Source organism: Pseudorca crassidens, chromosome 6, assembly GCF_039906515.1.
Source record: "Pseudorca crassidens isolate mPseCra1 chromosome 6, mPseCra1.hap1, whole genome shotgun sequence".
Taxonomy (NCBI): Eukaryota; Metazoa; Chordata; class Mammalia; order Artiodactyla; family Delphinidae; genus Pseudorca; species Pseudorca crassidens.
Window position 1 is genome coordinate 22,370,965 of NC_090301.1, and position 17,739 is coordinate 22,388,703.

A 17,739-nucleotide genomic window follows, 5' to 3' on the forward strand; every position below is an offset into this window, starting at 1 on the left:
GTGCATGTATCACCTATTGAAAAATAAGATTTAAGTTAATAATAATGAAAGGAAAGATAAGAGCAAAGATAGAAAAAATCTTGAGGCATATTTGAGAAGTGAGTAATACAATTTGACTAGAGCATAGACTAAATGTAATGAAAGAGTAGGAGCTAAAGCATGGGGTTGGAAAATTATGGAGTCTACTGATTGGTTAAAAAGCGATAGCTTGGACTTTATTCAAGAAACAAATAGTAGCACATTAAAGGTTTTTGAACAGACACCAACAGGATCAAATGGTGCTTTAGGAGCTGTGATTTTTGTGGAGACAGTGCATACTGTAAGGGAAGAGTCAGAAACGCTGGACCAGTTTGAGGTTCTTGGATAAATCTGTGTGAAAAAAAATGAAAGCCTGTGATGGTAATAGAAAAAGACAGAAAATGATAGATGACTGGCTGTTATAAGGCATTTCCAGTGCTAGGAGTCTGACTGCGTGAGTGGATTTTGGAATGGGGATTTTTCAAAGAAAACATCACAATTGGAATCTCTGGGGTTATCATTAAAAGAAACGGGACATTGGGAGGAAGACCTGAATTGATTTGTTGGTTTGTTTTGCTTTGGTATTCATTAGGCAAGATACTGAAGTGGGTTTGAGATTTCGTGAGTTTTCAGGACTGATAACCTTAATATATTGGCTAGATCCTAGATAAGACATTCACAGTAAAAAGACTGTAGAATAACATTCATATTGTGATGACAAAAGAAGAAATAGGGAGGATTTTAAAAAGGTGATCATTGATCATGGGCTTGTAAAATGTTGAGTCTTACTAATGACTCTAGTCTCTCTGTTAGGCAGTAACTTTCAAACCCAAGCTAATTTCCTTGTTACTGAAATTAAGATTCTCACTTTTAATAGTGGATCTGTAAGCATTTAAGTCATGGAAAGCAAAAGCTGTTTCCCAAATATTATAACAAATATTGTAAAGAGCATCCGTACTAATCTTTAAGTTATTTGAGTACCATAATGCATAAAAAATTTAAAAGAAACCTAGTATGTGATAGCACACTTTTAATGAAGTAAGAACTTATTAAAACATGTCAAAACTGAGTGGTACCATTTCAGAGTCATTGATGCAGAATCATTGGGCCCATTTTTTAGACGCTTCTTCAAAAAATTTCGTTCTCCACCTGTTATTGAGACAATAGTTGAAGATGAAGATGTGTGGGCTGAGAGGTTTAGAGTTGAGAATGGTGCAAATGAATGTGACCTGGTTCAACTCCATCATCTTACAAAGACCTACCACCTTATCCACAAAAAGATTATAGCTGTAAACAACATCAGCGTTGGGATACCTGCTGGGGAGGTAAGGAACAGTGTTTTGTTTCTAGCTATCCTTTGTATTGACATGGTTAAGTGACAAAAATCTTTATCTTTCCTTAATTTTTTTCTAGAAATCTGAAAGTCAACCTCTGAATATTTTGATGGATTCTATATATGTAATTTACATGTGTCTATGCGTTACTTACCCTGTAAGTCTTCGTTTTGGCAGGGAGGACTCACCACACACCAAATCCTGAGCCCCCTCCCAAGTTACTATCCTCCCTGAGTGGACTTTCAGTCAAGAAGTCCATGCAGGGTGCTCTTTTCAACTCTTAGTTTCCAGGCCTCTTCAAAAGACAGCATAAAGAAATCAGTTGTCGGAAGTGATTTCATATTCATATTCACATTCATATTCACATTCTTGCTGTTTTCACAGAAGCAATAGTAAGGCAGCTTTGAAAGGAGGAGAAGAATGCGGACATTTCCCTTTTTGCCGAGCCTGACTGCAAACTAAATGCATCAGGTTTATTCTACCACATAAAGAGATTATCGCTTCAGTAGCTTATTCAGTAAAGTTGTGGTTTTGTGTGAATAATTTGAAATCTATAAATATAATTACTTTGTCAGGTTAGCATATCTGACTTGGGTATCCTATCATGTCACACAGAGGTGTGCTATAATATAGTATGTAAAACAAGTCCTATGTATATGTAAAATGTTCAGATGATTAAAGGAAAAAAAGATACTTAAGTACCTAATTGTTTTAAAAGAAAAAGTTTTATCCAGTGCCAGCAAAGCACTGCAATAGCCATGAGTAATTCGAGTGATTTATTTTTCCTGGTAATTTATTTCACCCAAGGAGAAGAAAAGAGATATAATAGTACCATGTCTTTGGTTTGAATTAAAGTTTACATCTTTTTTTTTTCTCCCTCAAACCAGTGCTTTGGCCTTCTTGGGGTGAATGGAGCAGGAAAGACCACCATCTTCAAGATGCTGACTGGAGACATAATTCCTACAGGCGGAAACATTCTGATCAGAAATAAGATGGGGTATGAAAACAAATGCTTCAAATTACTGAACACAATATAATTAAATGAGAAAAATAATTACAATGAACTCTTTATGTTATTTTGTGGTTATATTATTAAATCCTTAGAGGAGAAACAGCTACTCGAGTGGAAATTTTTAAACCTTTAAGTATGACTATGATGGTGGGATTGTTTTTACCTCTTTTTTCCAGACTCACCAATCACGATGACCCAAATAGAGCTACCTTCCCAACATCTGAGGGCTAAGAGGGAAACATCTTCTGAAAGTCACTTGTGTTTTTGATTCTTTCAATTCAGGTCTCTGGCTCACGCTGACTCTGACAGCTCATTAATTGGCTACTGTCCTCAGGAAGATGCTTTGGATGACCTGGTAACCGTGGAAGAACACTTGTATTTCTATGCTAGGATACATGGAATTCCAGAAAAAGATATTAAAGAAGTGAGTATAAGTGTGAAAAACTAGTTCATTTGAAAACCATTATTATTTCTGCTTTCCACACACCCACCCTCAAGACCAAGTTGACATCTGGAAAATTATGACATTTCTCTCCTGACAGTGATAACTGAGGCAGTATTAGCTTGATTGTGTATATCATAAATGAACCTATGCACTCGACTTTAGAAACATCTTGGCCCATGTTTGTTCAGCTGTCTTTTAAAAACTATCAAATAAAGAATGACATTTGCCTTAGGCTCTGGACTGAGCCATGTTTGGTGATGCCTGTATATCCTTTAGTGTTCAGATAAGTACTGAAACATGGAATTACCTACAAAATGCCCAAGTAAAATAGAATAGCTTCCAATTTGATTTTTTATATTTCTTTTTTTTAATTTTTTTTTTTTTTTTGTCTGCATTGAGTCTTCTTTGCTGCGTGCAGGTTTTCTCTAGTTGCGGTGAGCAGGGGCTATTCTTCGTTGTGGTGCGCGGGCTTCTCATTGCGGTGGCTCCTCTTGTTGTGGAGCATGGGCTCTTGGCGCGCGGGCTTCAGTAGTTGCAGCACCTGGGATCAGTAGTTGTGGTGCGCGGGCCCCTAGAGCACAGGCTCAGTAGTTGTGGCGCACAGGCTTAGTTGCTCCGCGGCATGTGGGATCTTCCCAGACCAGGGCTCGAACCCGTGTCCCCTGCATTGGCAGGAGGATTCTTAACCACTGTGCCACCAGGGAAGTCCCTGAACTATTAATGTTTAAGTGGACCTTTGAAAATAAAGTAAAATTTATGTTGAATTTAAATGTTTTAATTTTTTCGGGAATGTATTTCTTCATTATAAAACTTTCTTTTCACAAGTAGCTCTTTTTCTGTTTAATGCTTTAAGGGTTTTGGCAAGGGAAAATCAACTTAAGTCCTCTTTTCCACCCACAGGCTGTTCATAAACTCCTTAGGAGGCTTTACCTGGAGCCCTACAAGGACAAAACTACCTCTATGTGTAGTTACGGCACAAAAAGAAAATTATCCACTGCACTGGCCTTGATAGGGAAACCTTCCATACTGTTGCTGGTAAGAGAATCATTGTGAAAAAGGCTACTACCTAATTAGAACCACATATCCAATAGTGTGTGTAACAGTTCATTATCATTATTGCAATAAACATTTACTGGGGTCTCACTATATGCTAGTTATTTTGTAAAACACTTTACATATATTGTCTCACTAAGGAATTTATATTGGATAATTTGTTGCCACAAAAATATGCCGTCAAAAATGTTTTTGCCTGAAGTTATGGCTCAGTCGGTTTCAGAGGAAACATGGGAATAGGAAGTAGCTGAAACAAAGTCAGGATATTCAAATGAGTAAGTAAAATTATGACAGAATTTGATTCCCAGTTATTGAAGAAATCAGTTCTATTAGTAACTGATCAGGTGAACTAACACATTTTCCAACTTCTACCAAAAAGGAAATACACATTTGAGGACAACATGCTGTGCTAAAATGTTATTTCCTTGTTGCTTAAAAATATGAGTTACCTAGCTTGAGATGCAATCTTGACAATATGCCATTCTACTTTATCTGAATTTTTTGGAGGCAAGAAATACATGTCACGTTTATATTTTGATTAAGAGCTGAAAACTTAAGTTGATCACCTGGAAATATAAATTACACTAGGAGTGACATAGCATTCTGCTCCCCAGGCCAAACACTGTGAAAAGTGTTTATTTCAGAGAAATAAGCTTGCCCTTATTTTGGAAGATCCCCTTCATTCAAGGACTTCCAAACTCCAAAAGAGGCTTAACTATATGCAGTAAAATCACCAGTTATAAATCATCACATTATTCCAGAGATTAAGTAATATAGAGGATCAAATCGTTTAAACTGAGTAGAGTAATGCACAACCCATCTCTCTATAATACCGGAAGCTTATAACGCATTATATCCCTGCCAATCGATGCTCATAATGGAATTCTATTGTATAAGTGTACCTTAAATTGAAGAAAACAATCCTTAGACACCCCTGTGAGATAATAGATGTAAAGTACTTTAAAATGTTGTTAAAAGCTCTATGCAAATATTATGTATTAATGAGCTGAACTAAAATCAGGCTATGAGAGAAAGATACCGTATTTTCTCTTATATATATTTACTGTAATGCCATTGTCTTCAAAAATAGGAACAGTGACAATATAACCTTTACTATTTCCCCAAATTAACACTCATTTCTTTCTTTAAATTTAACCCCTTACTATAAAAATAAACCTCTGATGATCCTATGTATATACTTTCCATTTCAGACATATGTTTTTAATTTTTACCTAACCTTGACCTACAATTTGGTTTTTTAATCATCTGTCAGGATTTATTATTGCTTGTTTAGGTTTTCCATTGCTGCATTTCTAATTTTATGTCTGAATAATTTTTCTAAACATCATTTACTTTAAAATGTAATTTATATCTTTCTATTTGGCAATTTCTGCAAATCTTACTTTTATTTCCCCAAGGAGTATTAAATTTCAATTAATAACATAAAACTGAAAGTACACCTCAATCATATTAACAAAAACAAATCAAACTGAATTCTCTGTGCTTCACATAACATATTATCTATCACTCACAGCCACAATTCTGCCATCAGGAGCAAGGTAGCAGTCTTGCTGATGTAGCTTCAAATATATATGTGACAATATAGTATTAAATGTAAAAATTCTTGCTTTGTCAGTAATTGAAGCAGAATATTTTCCAAAGAAATATGAGAGACAAGTGTAAAGTAAGAGTACAACTTCACTGAGATACTTTTTAAGACACATTGACAATTTTAAATGATTAATTTTGAGCTTTTTGACAGCAGCAGAAAGAAGCCTATTAAGTATAAAACACGTTAGTCACATGACCTGGAAAAGTGATTTCTGTTCTAGGCAAGTGAGATGCAATGATTCATGTAAAGAACCTCATCAAAATTTAATTAATTTGATAAATTCTTCTTGTAACTTTCTATTAAGGATGAGCCAAGCTCTGGGATGGATCCTAAATCAAAACGGCACCTCTGGAAGATCATTTCAGAAGAAGTACAGAATAAATGTGCCGTCATCCTCACTTCTCACAGGTAAACTGAGAGATGACACGATGTTAGGATGAGAGACGGGAAGGGTAATCCCGTGTAATATATACTGATAGTGAATTCCGCAATTGGATTATTTTCTGTTCATAGTCAAAGGAGCAAGTCCGGAAGGTTTCATGGTGAGACTCCAGCTCCTGTGGTGGGACAGGGCCTAAGAAATCTTTTAAGAAACAAATTTCCCATAACTTGCGGCCCTCTTAATTCAACTATGCCTCCCTATTGCCTATCACATAAAATTCAGCATTTTTCGGCTTAGTATGCAAGGCCTTTTATTATCTGGCCTCGTCTAAACTTCTAGTCTTTTTTTCCTATGACACCCTCTCCTATCTGTCAATCTGAATGACTCGTGGTTCCGTCTACACTCACTGCCCTTTCCTATCACATGCGCTTTCTTTGGCTGTGCCTTCTACTGGAATTGATCTTTTCACAAAATCTCTCCAGATTCTAATCTTACTAGTCCTTTAAGAGCTCGTTCACAAGCCTTCTCCATGAAGTAGACCCTTCCAATCAATTAGGTAAAAAAGCTACTAAAGAATTTTCTCTGTGCCTTTCTTATAAGGTCAGCCTTATATTAAGTTCATCCTTTCGTTATAATGATCATATAGTAGAAAAAGAACTGGGTATGTTTAGAATCAAGAGACTTGTTTATATCCTATATACTAGCCTTGCCCTAGCACAGTATATGTTCTGAAGCCAATCATTTAATTTCTATTAACTTTTTTTTTAACTCTTTATTTTATATTGGAGTATAGCCGATTAACAACATTGTGATAGATTCAGGTGCACAGCAAAGGGGCTCAACCATACATATACATGTATCCATTCTCCCCGATTTCCATTAATTTTTTTTTTTTTTTTGCGGTACGCGGGCCTCTCACAGTTGTGGCCTCTCCCGTTGCGGAGCACAGGCTCCGGACGTGCAGGCTCAGCGGCCATGGCTCACGGGCCCAGCCGCTCCGCGGCATGTGGGATCTTCCCGGACCGGGGCACGAACCCGTGTCCCCTGCATCGGCAGGCGGACTCTCAACCACTGCGCCACCAGGGAAGCCCTCCATTAACTTTTGTATTAAGTGAACAGGGTGATACCTAAGATCTCCTCCAGTTATCATCATACATGAAATTAGAATTATATAATCAAGTACAGGTTAACTAGTTATAAACACAGAAGCATAGAAGCCAACTGAATACGGAGTATGAGGCGTAATGAAAACAGCTTAGTAGTATTTTGGGAACATTTCTTACGAAATGTAGGTCTTGAGTCAAAGTTTGAAAGAGCTTAAAAGAAATACTGTGTTTGATAGAGTGGGCTATCCAGGTGAGAGAGATGGCCTCAAGTTTGAGAAGAAACAGTAATAAATCCTATATGAAGACATTTAATTTATATGTTAAAAGATATTTTTGTTCTTCAAGGGAAAGGACATTTTACGGAACTCAGATACTCAAACAATATTTCTAAGGTGCCATAATGAAAAAAGTTAAGCTTATGCTCATGATCTTAAACTAATTTTCTGTGCCCAGAATACTGACATGATTCTGTCTTCCAGCATGGAGGAATGTGAAGCTCTCTGTACCAGGTTGGCCATTATGGTGAATGGAAGGTTCCAATGTATTGGATCATTGCAGCATATTAAGAGCAGGTGAGGAACAAATGTATTCTTTAACACATGGTAAAGGGTAATCAAATCTACCAATGCTATACGCACCTTCAAGGATTATCACAGCAGCCCATCCTACAATGAGTAGTGAAACTGGAATGGAGAAGTTAATCATTAATTTACCTTGAAGTTAAATTATAGTACTGAGGATTGAATTTGTTTTTAATTAATAACCCCAAAAGCTGGAAGGCCTAAAAGCTAATAATATCATTATTATTATTATTATTCCCCAACCAAAATACTCTCAGAAAGCAGTTTCAACAGTTATCTTAGTGACAGATGACAATGAAAACACGACGATCCAAAACCTATGGGATGCAGCAAAAGCAGTTCTAAGAGGGAAGTTTATAGCTATACAAGCCTACCTCAAGAAACAAGAAAAATCTCAAATAAACAATCTAACCTGACACCTAACGGAACTAGAGAAAGAAGAACAAACAAAATCCAAAGTTAGCAGAAGGAAAGAAATAAAGACCAGAGCAGAAATAAATGAAATAGAAACAAAGAAAAGCAATAGAAAAGATCAATAAAACTAAACGCTGGTTCTTTGAGAAGATAAACAAAATTGATGAACTATTAGCCAGACTCATCAAGAAAAAGAGGAAGTGGATTCAAATCAATAAATTTAGAAATGAAAAAGGAGAAGTTACAACAGACACCCTGGAAATCCAAAGCATCCTAAGGGAATACTACAAGCAACTCTATCCAATAAAATGGATAACCTGGAAGAAATGGACAAATTCTTAGAAAGGCATAACCTTCCAAGACTGGAAAAGGAAGAAATAGAAAATATGAACAGACCAGTCACAAGTAATGAAATTGAAACTGTGATTAAAACTCTTCCAACAAACAAAAGTCCAGGACCAGATGGCTTCACAGGTGAATTCTATCAAACATTTAGAGAAAAGCTCTTCACAGGTGACTTCTATCAAACATTTAGAGAAAAGCTAACACCCATCCTTCTCAAACTCCTCCAAAAAATTGCAGAGGAAGGAACACTCCCAAACTCATTCTATGAGGCCAGCATCACCCTGATACCAAAACCAGACAAAGATACTACAAAAAAAGAAAATTACAGACCAATATCACTGATGAATATAGATGCAAAAAACCTCAACAAAATACTAGCAAAGAGAATCCAACAACACATTAGAAGGATCATACACCATGATCAAGTGGGATTTATCCCAGGAATGCAAGGATTCTTCAATATACACAAATCAATCAATGTCATACACCATATTAACAAACTGAAGAATACAAACCATATGATCATCTCAATAGATGCAGAAAAAGGTTTTGACAAAATTCAACACCCATTTATGATAAAAACTCTCCAAAAAGTGGGCATAGAGGGAACCTACCTCAACATAATAAAGGTCATATACGAGAAACCCACAGCAAACATCATTCTCAATGGTGAAAAACTGAAAGCATTTCCTCTAACATCAGGAACAAGACAAGGATGTCCACTCTCACCACTATTATTCAACATAATTTTGGAAGTCCTAGCCACAGCAATCAGAGGAGAAAAAGAAATAAAAGGAATACAAATTGGAAAAGAAGAAGTAAAACTGTCACTGTTTGCAGATGATATGATACTATACATAGAGAATCCTAAAGATGCCAGCAGAAAACTACCAGAGCTAATCAATGAATTTGGTAAAGTTGCAGGATACAAAATTAATGCACAGAAATCTCTTGCATTCCTGTACACTAATGATGAAAAATCTGAAAGAGAAATTAAGGAAACACTCCCATTTACCATTGCAACAAAATGAATAAAATACCTAGGAATAAACCTACCTAGGGAGACAAAAGACCTGTATGCAGAAAACTATAAGACACTGATGAAAGAAATTAAAGATTATACCAACAAATGGAGAGATATACCATGTTCTTGGATTGGAAGAATCAATATTGTGAAAATGCCTATACTACCCAAAGCAATCTACAGATTCAATGCAATCCCTATCAAATTAACAATGGCATTTTTTATGGAACTAGAACAAAAAGTCTTAAAATTTGTATGGAGACACAAAAGACCCTGAATAGCCAAAGCAGTCCTGAGGGAAAAAAGACGGAGCTGGAGGAATCAGACTCCCCGACTTCAGACTATACTACAAAGCTACAGTAATCAAGACAATATGGCACTGGCACAAAAACAGAAACATAGATCAATGGAACAAGATAGAAAGCCCAGAGATAAACCCACGCACCTATGGTCAACTAATCTATGACAAAGGAGGCAAGGATATACAATGGAGAAAAGACAGTCTCTTCAGTAAGTGGTGCTGGGAAAACTGGACAGCTACATGTAAAAGAGTGAAACTAGAACACTTCCTAACACCATACACAAAAATAAACTCAAAATGGATTCGAGACCTAAATGTAAGACAGGCCGCTATAAAACTCTTAGAGGAAAACGTAGAAAGAACACTCTTTCACATAAATCACAGCAAGATCTTTTTTGATCCACCTCCTAGAGTAATGGAAATAAAAACAAAAATAAACAAATGGGACCTAATGAAACTTCAAAGCCTTTGCACAGCAAAGGAAACCATAAACAAGACAAAAAGACAACCCCCAGAATGGGAGAAAATATTTGCAAACGAATCAACGGACAAAGGATTAATCTCCAAAGTATATAAACAGCTCATGCAGCTCAATATTAAAGAAACAAACAACCCAATCCAAAACTGGGCAGAAAACCTAAATAGACATTTCTCCAAAGAAGACATACAGATGGCCAAGAAGCACGTGAAAAGCTGCTCAACGTCACTAATTATTAGAGAAATGCAAATCAAAACTACAGTGAGGTATCACCTCACACCAGTTAGAATGGGCATCATAAGAAAATCTACAAACAACAAATGCTGGAGAGGGTGTGGAGAAAAGGGAACCCTCTTGCTCTATTGGTGGGAATGTAAATTGATACAGCCTCTATGGAGAACGGTGTGGAGGTTCCTTAGAAAACTAAAAATAGACTTACCATATGATCCAGCAATCCCACTACTGGGCATATACCCAGAGAAAACCATAATTCAAAAAGACATCGCACCCCAGTGTTCATTGCAGCACTATTTACAATAGCCAGGTCACGGAAGCAACCTAAATGCCCACTGACAGACGAATGCATAAAGAAGATGTGGTACGTATATACAATGGAATATTACTCAGCCATAAAACGGAACAAAATTGAGTCATTTGTTTAGATGTGGATGGATCTAGAGACTGTCATACAGAGTGAAATAAGTCAGAAAGAGAAAACCAAATATCGTATATTAACGCATGTATGTGGAACCTAGAAAAATGGTACAGATGAACCAGTTTGCAGGGCAGAAGTTGAGACACAGATGTAGAGAACAAATGTATGGACACCAAGCTGGGAAAGCCGCATGGGGGTAGGGATGGTGGTGTGCTGAATTGGGCAATTGGGATGGACATGTATACACTGATGTGTATAAAATTGATGACTAATAAAAATCTGCTGTATACAAAAATAAATAAAATATAATTCAAAAATTCAAAGAAAAAAAAAGTAAATGACAGGACTTCCCTGGTGGCGCAGTGGTTAAGAATCTGCCTGCCAATGCAGGGGACACGGGTTCGAGCCCTGGTCCGGGAGGATCCCACATGCCGCGGAGCAACTAAGCCCGTGCGCCACAACTATTGAGCCTGTGCTCTGGAGCCGGCGAGCCACAAATACTGAAGCCCGTGCTCCTAGAGCCCGAGCTCCGCAACAAGAGAAGCCACCGCAATGAGAAGCCCCCCCCTCACACAGACACACAAAAAAGTTATCTTGGTAACAAATTAGACCTTGACAAGTACATGAAGTCATCGATTTTTATCTAGAATGTTCATTTGCCATTTGAACAGGCTTTCAGCAAGCTATTTAACATTTTTACTACATTCAAAACCTTTTCACCAAAAATACATTGGGGAGATGTGCATAAATATCATACTATCAAATTAAAATTAAATTAATATTTTTATGTTTATCATAGTGCATATGCATTTATACATGTCCATGTTAATCTTCCAACATCATAACATTACTTTATACCTTTGTCTGTACAACAGCTTGGCTTTCTTATAAGACAATATTAACCAAGATAAGAAAAAAGGATGAAAAAGGCCTTATATATTGTTCCCAGAGAGTCTGTTGTGACTTGTTTACAAACTCTATTTTTGGTGCAAACTGTTAGCTAGTATATTGATTTATTATTTATTTTTAAAACCCCAGTGATTTTAATCTTTACGATTGACATCAAATCTCCAATAACTTGCCTTTAAAGAGTCTCTTTGCTTTAAATTAGAAAGTATGTAGCTCCAGGAATTTACATCAATTACCAATTCATGGATGCCAAAGAAAGCCAGGATTTTGTATTTTCTTTCTAATGCAACTTTTGTCCAAAGGATCTGACTTTGTATAGTGGTAGAAATAAATAAAAAGTAATAGCAGTGTACTATTTCCAGTTTGCAACAGGCCCTGAACTTTTATAGCAAAATGATAGTCTTTATATAGGAAAAGGGGCTATCATGGTCAGCTTGGGTCCTGTTTCACTATCTAGAATTCCAAAGGAGCTATTTCAGCAAAACATAACTCATACTGTATTTTGCACTTCTTTCTAGGTTTGGACGAGGATTTACCGTCAAGGTTCACGTGAAGAATGTCAAAGTGAGCATGGAGTCCCTCACAAGGTTCATGCAACTTCACTTTCCAAAAACATACTTAAAAGTAAGAGATTGACTGGTTTTGATAGCTATAATCTAATATCGTAGTGGATGTTTGTCATTTTCAAGCTGACCATAGCTTTGTTATTCATCAATATATATTTATTAGTTCAAGATGCTTAAGATACTCTGAAGCACACTTAGTATTAACAGATAAAATCTTCAAATTAGTTATATATTTTTGTAGCTACTTAAGAGTAACATAGTCCTTTTACATACCTTTATTTCTTCCTCACAAAGGCTTTATGACCGTATTGTATTACTTTTCAGGTTGTATGCTTAACTAGATTATTAGTTACATATGTTAGGGAATTGAGGAATGACAGATACATATGACCAAGGGCATCTCTTCTAAGAAAAAAAAAATTACAAAGTTCCAGAATGTCACAGCTAGAAGAGATTATCTCCTTTGCTTTCCTCACTTGAAAGATAAGCCCACAGAGTTTTGAGCAGAATTGCTTGGAAATCAAGTTCTTAAATCACACACTACTTGAAACATTGCTCAATTAATTTCATCTTACATATACATATCAACAGGATGGACACACACAGATATATACATATAAATCTCACATAGTACATATTTAAATGCACTTGACAAAAAAATTATCATTGTAACATCTTTGATGTGCAGGTAATTGATATATAAGATGATTATAGCAAGTGATTGTTTTTAAACGGAAGTCAGGTGTGGAACGATGAACAGAAATTGGAAGACTTGGGCTGAGGTCCAGCTCTGCCTATGTGATTTCCAGCAAGACATTTAAAGTCTCTGAGCCTCGTATTCCTATTTTACAAATACTGTTGATATCTACTTCACAAGACTGGTGTGAGAACTAAATGATAAAATGTCCACAAAGATGCTTCATAAACTGTCAGGCACCATATTAACGTGAAGTGATTTTGGAGAGCAAAATAGAGTTCATTTTTAAAAACAATTCTTTTATCTCTACAAAATACCTTTGCCTCAACCTCTGATTCTTATCAAAGTCCATTTTCTATCATCTAAATTAAAATCAAATTTAAAAATTAAAGGACACTTTTTTTTTCTTTTCTTTTTTTTTTTTTGCACAAACCACGTTGGTCATAATACTTCTTCTTTCAGTGAACTTCTGGGTTGAAATCTGTGTTTATTCACTGAGTGATGAGATTACATTTGCCCTGGTCTGTTCTTCAGCAGATTACATTTGCTATACAAGACAAGTGCAGTGATGATAAAAGTTTGATTACTTCCTAAGCAGACCATTCTCTACAAGTATGTGATAGTTTCTAGATCTCTAAAAGGGAAATAACCAAACAACAATTTGGGAGTAAAAATAAGTATCGATAAGATAGCCTGATTGCACTGACAGGTATGATGTAAACACAAATCAATGAGAGGGGCTAGACAGCGAGCAAAGGAGTGAGAAGAGGGGTTTCCAGTAACGCAGGTCTGGAATACCAGGCTGCAATATACAATCTTGATCTGATCAATATAGGTTACAGGGATTGTTTATGGAGTAAAAAAAACATCCTGACCAAACTAGTGTTTAGGAAAGATTATCCTAGCTACTTTGTGCCAGAACATATGAGTGTATATGGTTTCTAAGCTTCTGAAGAGGCTGTTGCAATAACTCAGATGTGGAGTGATGAGCAGCAAGTTAGTAAAATTGATGGTGCAGATAGAGAGGAAAGGTTACATTTGAGAGTTATTTTAGAGGAAAAATAAATAAGATATGATAATTGATGAAATATGCAGAAAAGCAAAATGTTGAAGATACTCCAAGGAAATAAGAATAGATTACTAAATTGATGGTGATACTACAGACTAAATAAACTGAAAAGTATTTTAGAGTGAGTTAAGAATGTAGCATTATTTGAATGAGGTTTCTCATAGACAATGCTTTTGAAATCTGGCAGCTATAGCCAATATAAATTGAACAGCTAATCCTTAGCCCTTTAGAACAATTTTAACATTTAAAAAAAAATGAAATTTCTAAAAGCTATCTCTGAAAACGCTTATGTGAGCTAAGCGTAATCTGACATAGGCAATACCATTCCACAATATTTTTTCCTAGGCAAGACTATAATGTCTTTATAAGTGCACATGAATGTAGAATATTTTGGAATTTTCATTAGCTTTTTAATTTGTTTTCTCTTGGACATTCATAAAACTTTTTATCTCATCTTTGAAAGCTGTTAATCTCAAAACATACCCATTATTTACAATGTAACATCATTTTCAGAGGAATGAATTGCAGTACGTTTCTTAGCTCTTTGTCAAGTTATGTCTAGTCAAGTCAATATTACCTGACATTGAGAAATACATTTTTTCCCTTTGGTTCCCACAGGATCAGCACCTCAGCATGCTAGAGTATCATGTGCCGGTCACTGCAGGAGGAGTAGCAAACATTTTTGATCTGCTGGAAACCAACAAGACTGCTTTAAATATCACAAATTTCTTAGTGAGTCAGACTACTCTGGAAGAGGTAAGCTGGATACCATGATCCATGTGCACAATGTCACATAAATTATTATACATTCTGATTATTTCTTTTTAATGACATTGAATTTGTTTTTGATTGAAGCAGTATCTAAACTTGCACCTGAAAAAGTTAGCTTAATTTATTTCTAAGTGCATTTGGGGATGTTAGGAAAAAATATGAAAAGAGTTAACTATTTTTAATGGAGAAAAGATTTTTTTCCTTCTATAAGACATCTATACCTATCAGTTATCTGTATATATAAAGCAACAGTTATTTTCATCTATAAAACAAATAGCTGTTAACTTTCCTTACTTTTTCCTTGGTAGGTTTCTTAAATAACATTTCTATTGATTGGCTTCCTAGATTAGGGGAGGATGGAGTTATCTAGTGAGAATTTGATGCCAAAGCTTTAGATCTGCTAGATTCAGGCAACCAAAGTGGTAAATGCAGGATTCTTTTGTTTCATTCACATCATCTGTCTTAATTACATTTATATTTGATAACTCGAGGCATCATGGAACATCCTTCATCACCTTTGCACTGTTTTAGTTTTACACAGTTCAACCAACCTGATATATAGAACATTTGATTGGACCTATCACTGGAATGGGTCTGAAAGTGAGGCTACAGAGGCATCTGAATCATGCTGCATCTCATGGACAATTTTTTATGGGGAGTTAAGCAATTATGGCCTTACCAACACAGAAGATTTATCCTTTGACTTGTAACCAATTACCAGTATCATGTCTGGCACAAAGTAGACTCTCAATATTTTCTTTATGAATCTATGACTAATAGAATTTTAAACAAAGTCATAAAGTTCTGCCTGTTAAATAATAAGCTTACTGAACATAATGTTAATGTGAGCTTTGTATACAAATTTTATTTTAGTGCATTAACTGTTGAAACTAGCGAACCTCTTGAAACTAGTGAAATTTCTCTCAACATCATCATACAAACATTTGACAAGGGCTTGGTTTGGGCTCCTTGTTAAAAGATACTGATACAGATCAAATAGATACAAATATGTGGCTATAGATATTTAATTATAGCTTTAGATTTATATTATGATTATAAATGTATTTATAGTTGTAGATATAGATATTATTTTCAAACCCCAGATAAATTTCAATACCTAAAGGAAGGACTCCTAGTGAGAGTTTGTTTCTGTGTTTGGGCGTGCCCCTATGACATCTAGTTTTCTTCTTATTAGCTCTCCCATTGTGCATACACACACACCTTATTTCTTCCTTTGGTTTACCAAGTACTAATGGCTTTATTTCCCTTGAAAAATCAGGTTTTCATCAACTTTGCCAAAGACCAAAAGTGCTATGAAGCTGCCGATACCAGTAGCCAAGTTTCCACCGTAAGCACTGACTCACAAGATGACCAGCTGTAGTCTTAGTACCTCCAGCAAACTCAGTCTCAACAAATGCCAATGGCTTCATTTTGAGGAGCCGCAGAAGATACAAATTCCTCAAAATATCTTAATTTTAAAGTATTATTCTGTATTGGAAAGTTACAATTGTGCAAGACTAGCCAGTAACTATAAATGGAAAGTTTTCTTTCTAAGGTCAGTGAATGTTTTTACTACTGAAATGAATTTCTGTCTACTCAGCACTGTGAGCATGCTAGTGTGTAAGCTGCTGACTCTTATGCAAAGGTGAAACCTCTGAAGATGAATGCCTTAATTTATTACTTTCAATAAAAAGACAGCTTAAAATCATGGCTATTAGCAGTTGAAAGGAAAGAGTGGAGAAGAAAAGTAAGGTAGTTTGGGGTAGGTAGAATTGGGAGAGCAAACAAAATAATTTATTTTCAGAAAATAATAGAATGAACATCATCATGAATACATGAATCTATTGTGATGTGTAAAGTGCCAAGGGCCAGATTAACATTGGCAGTAATGAGTGGGCACAATGTCTAGAGTGTTTGTGTATGTCATCTTCAGTACCTGTAAATACATGGGGACATACTGACCCCCCCGAAATGCCTTTCTACAAGAATGCTATAGAAGGGCAGTTTACCCTGGTGGTAAATAGAGCTTAAACGTATTCCTGCAGTGCCTTGCCAATAGTAAGGCACGGAGCAGAGCAAGAAGCTACTTGCTTTTCGGCGGAAATAGGTGTGTCAGCTGGGCAGATACAAATCCTGAAAGATGATAGAGAATTCATGTGCTGCTGGCAGACAACATTTTTTAAAGCTGTTAAAGAAAGGTTCATATTCTGGGTCTCTCTGAAGGAAACATTCCTGTGGAAGGAAAATGAATATGAAGATAATTTTCAGCTAATTACCCGGCTGACCCAGAATCATATATATGGCTATAGAGTAGACTTCGTAATAATGCCAAATTATATGGCCCTTGGGGGAGGTGCTTTACATAACGTGTGTGTGTGTGTGTGTGTGTGTCTATGTGTCTATATAAGTTTGCTTTGGCACATCTGTTTTGAAAATCAATAAAATCAACATTTAGTAAAAACAGTTCATGAAGTCATTTCATTTGTTAGGGAAGAGCCAGGAATTTAAAACTTGGAGTCACATGGATGACAAGCTCCCATGGGACCTGGCCCCTGCTTACTTCTGCACCTTCACCACTTTCTTTCTCCTCTTCCTCTTTAGGGTGTAGCCATGCTGGCCTCTTTTTGGTTTTGCCAGTGCACCAAACTCCTTCCTCCCTCCACACCTCTGCATGTATTTTCATACGTCTCCCTGTGTGAAATGCCCTTCCCCCACAGTGTGTGCCTAGCTAAGTCTTCAGAAATGTTTTTCTTTCTCAAAGAAGCTTTCCTTCCCTAATTCTTCAGTTTAAATCCAATCCCCCAGTCCTAAAACTGTACTCTATTGTACTTCCTAATTTTCTGTGAGAGCACGCATCGTAATTTGTAATATATCTAGATTAATGATATATATCTTAACAGATGGCAACAAAATTTCTCTTAAGATAGAAAATATCCTTGTTGAATATAATACATAGATAAGCTTTTT

The 17,739-nt window shown here is 36.1% G+C and overlaps 1 protein-coding gene across 1 annotated transcript in view; it reads left to right on the top strand.

The window, feature by feature from the left end:
* Positions 1 to 17,235, top strand: part of ABCA12 (ATP binding cassette subfamily A member 12) — a 187,779-nt gene extending 170,544 nt beyond the window's left edge. The window contains exons 45-53 of the mRNA XM_067740694.1: positions 1,139 to 1,343; positions 2,240 to 2,349; positions 2,647 to 2,788; positions 3,710 to 3,844; positions 5,779 to 5,882; positions 7,442 to 7,534; positions 12,188 to 12,293; positions 14,620 to 14,757; positions 16,052 to 17,235. Of these exons, the coding sequence (XP_067596795.1) occupies positions 1,139 to 1,343; positions 2,240 to 2,349; positions 2,647 to 2,788; positions 3,710 to 3,844; positions 5,779 to 5,882; positions 7,442 to 7,534; positions 12,188 to 12,293; positions 14,620 to 14,757; positions 16,052 to 16,153 (1,135 nt within the window). The 3' untranslated portion in view covers positions 16,154 to 17,235. The remainder of the gene's footprint in view (positions 1 to 1,138; positions 1,344 to 2,239; positions 2,350 to 2,646; positions 2,789 to 3,709; positions 3,845 to 5,778; positions 5,883 to 7,441; positions 7,535 to 12,187; positions 12,294 to 14,619; positions 14,758 to 16,051) is intronic.
* The last annotated feature ends 504 nt before the right edge of the window (positions 17,236 to 17,739 follow it).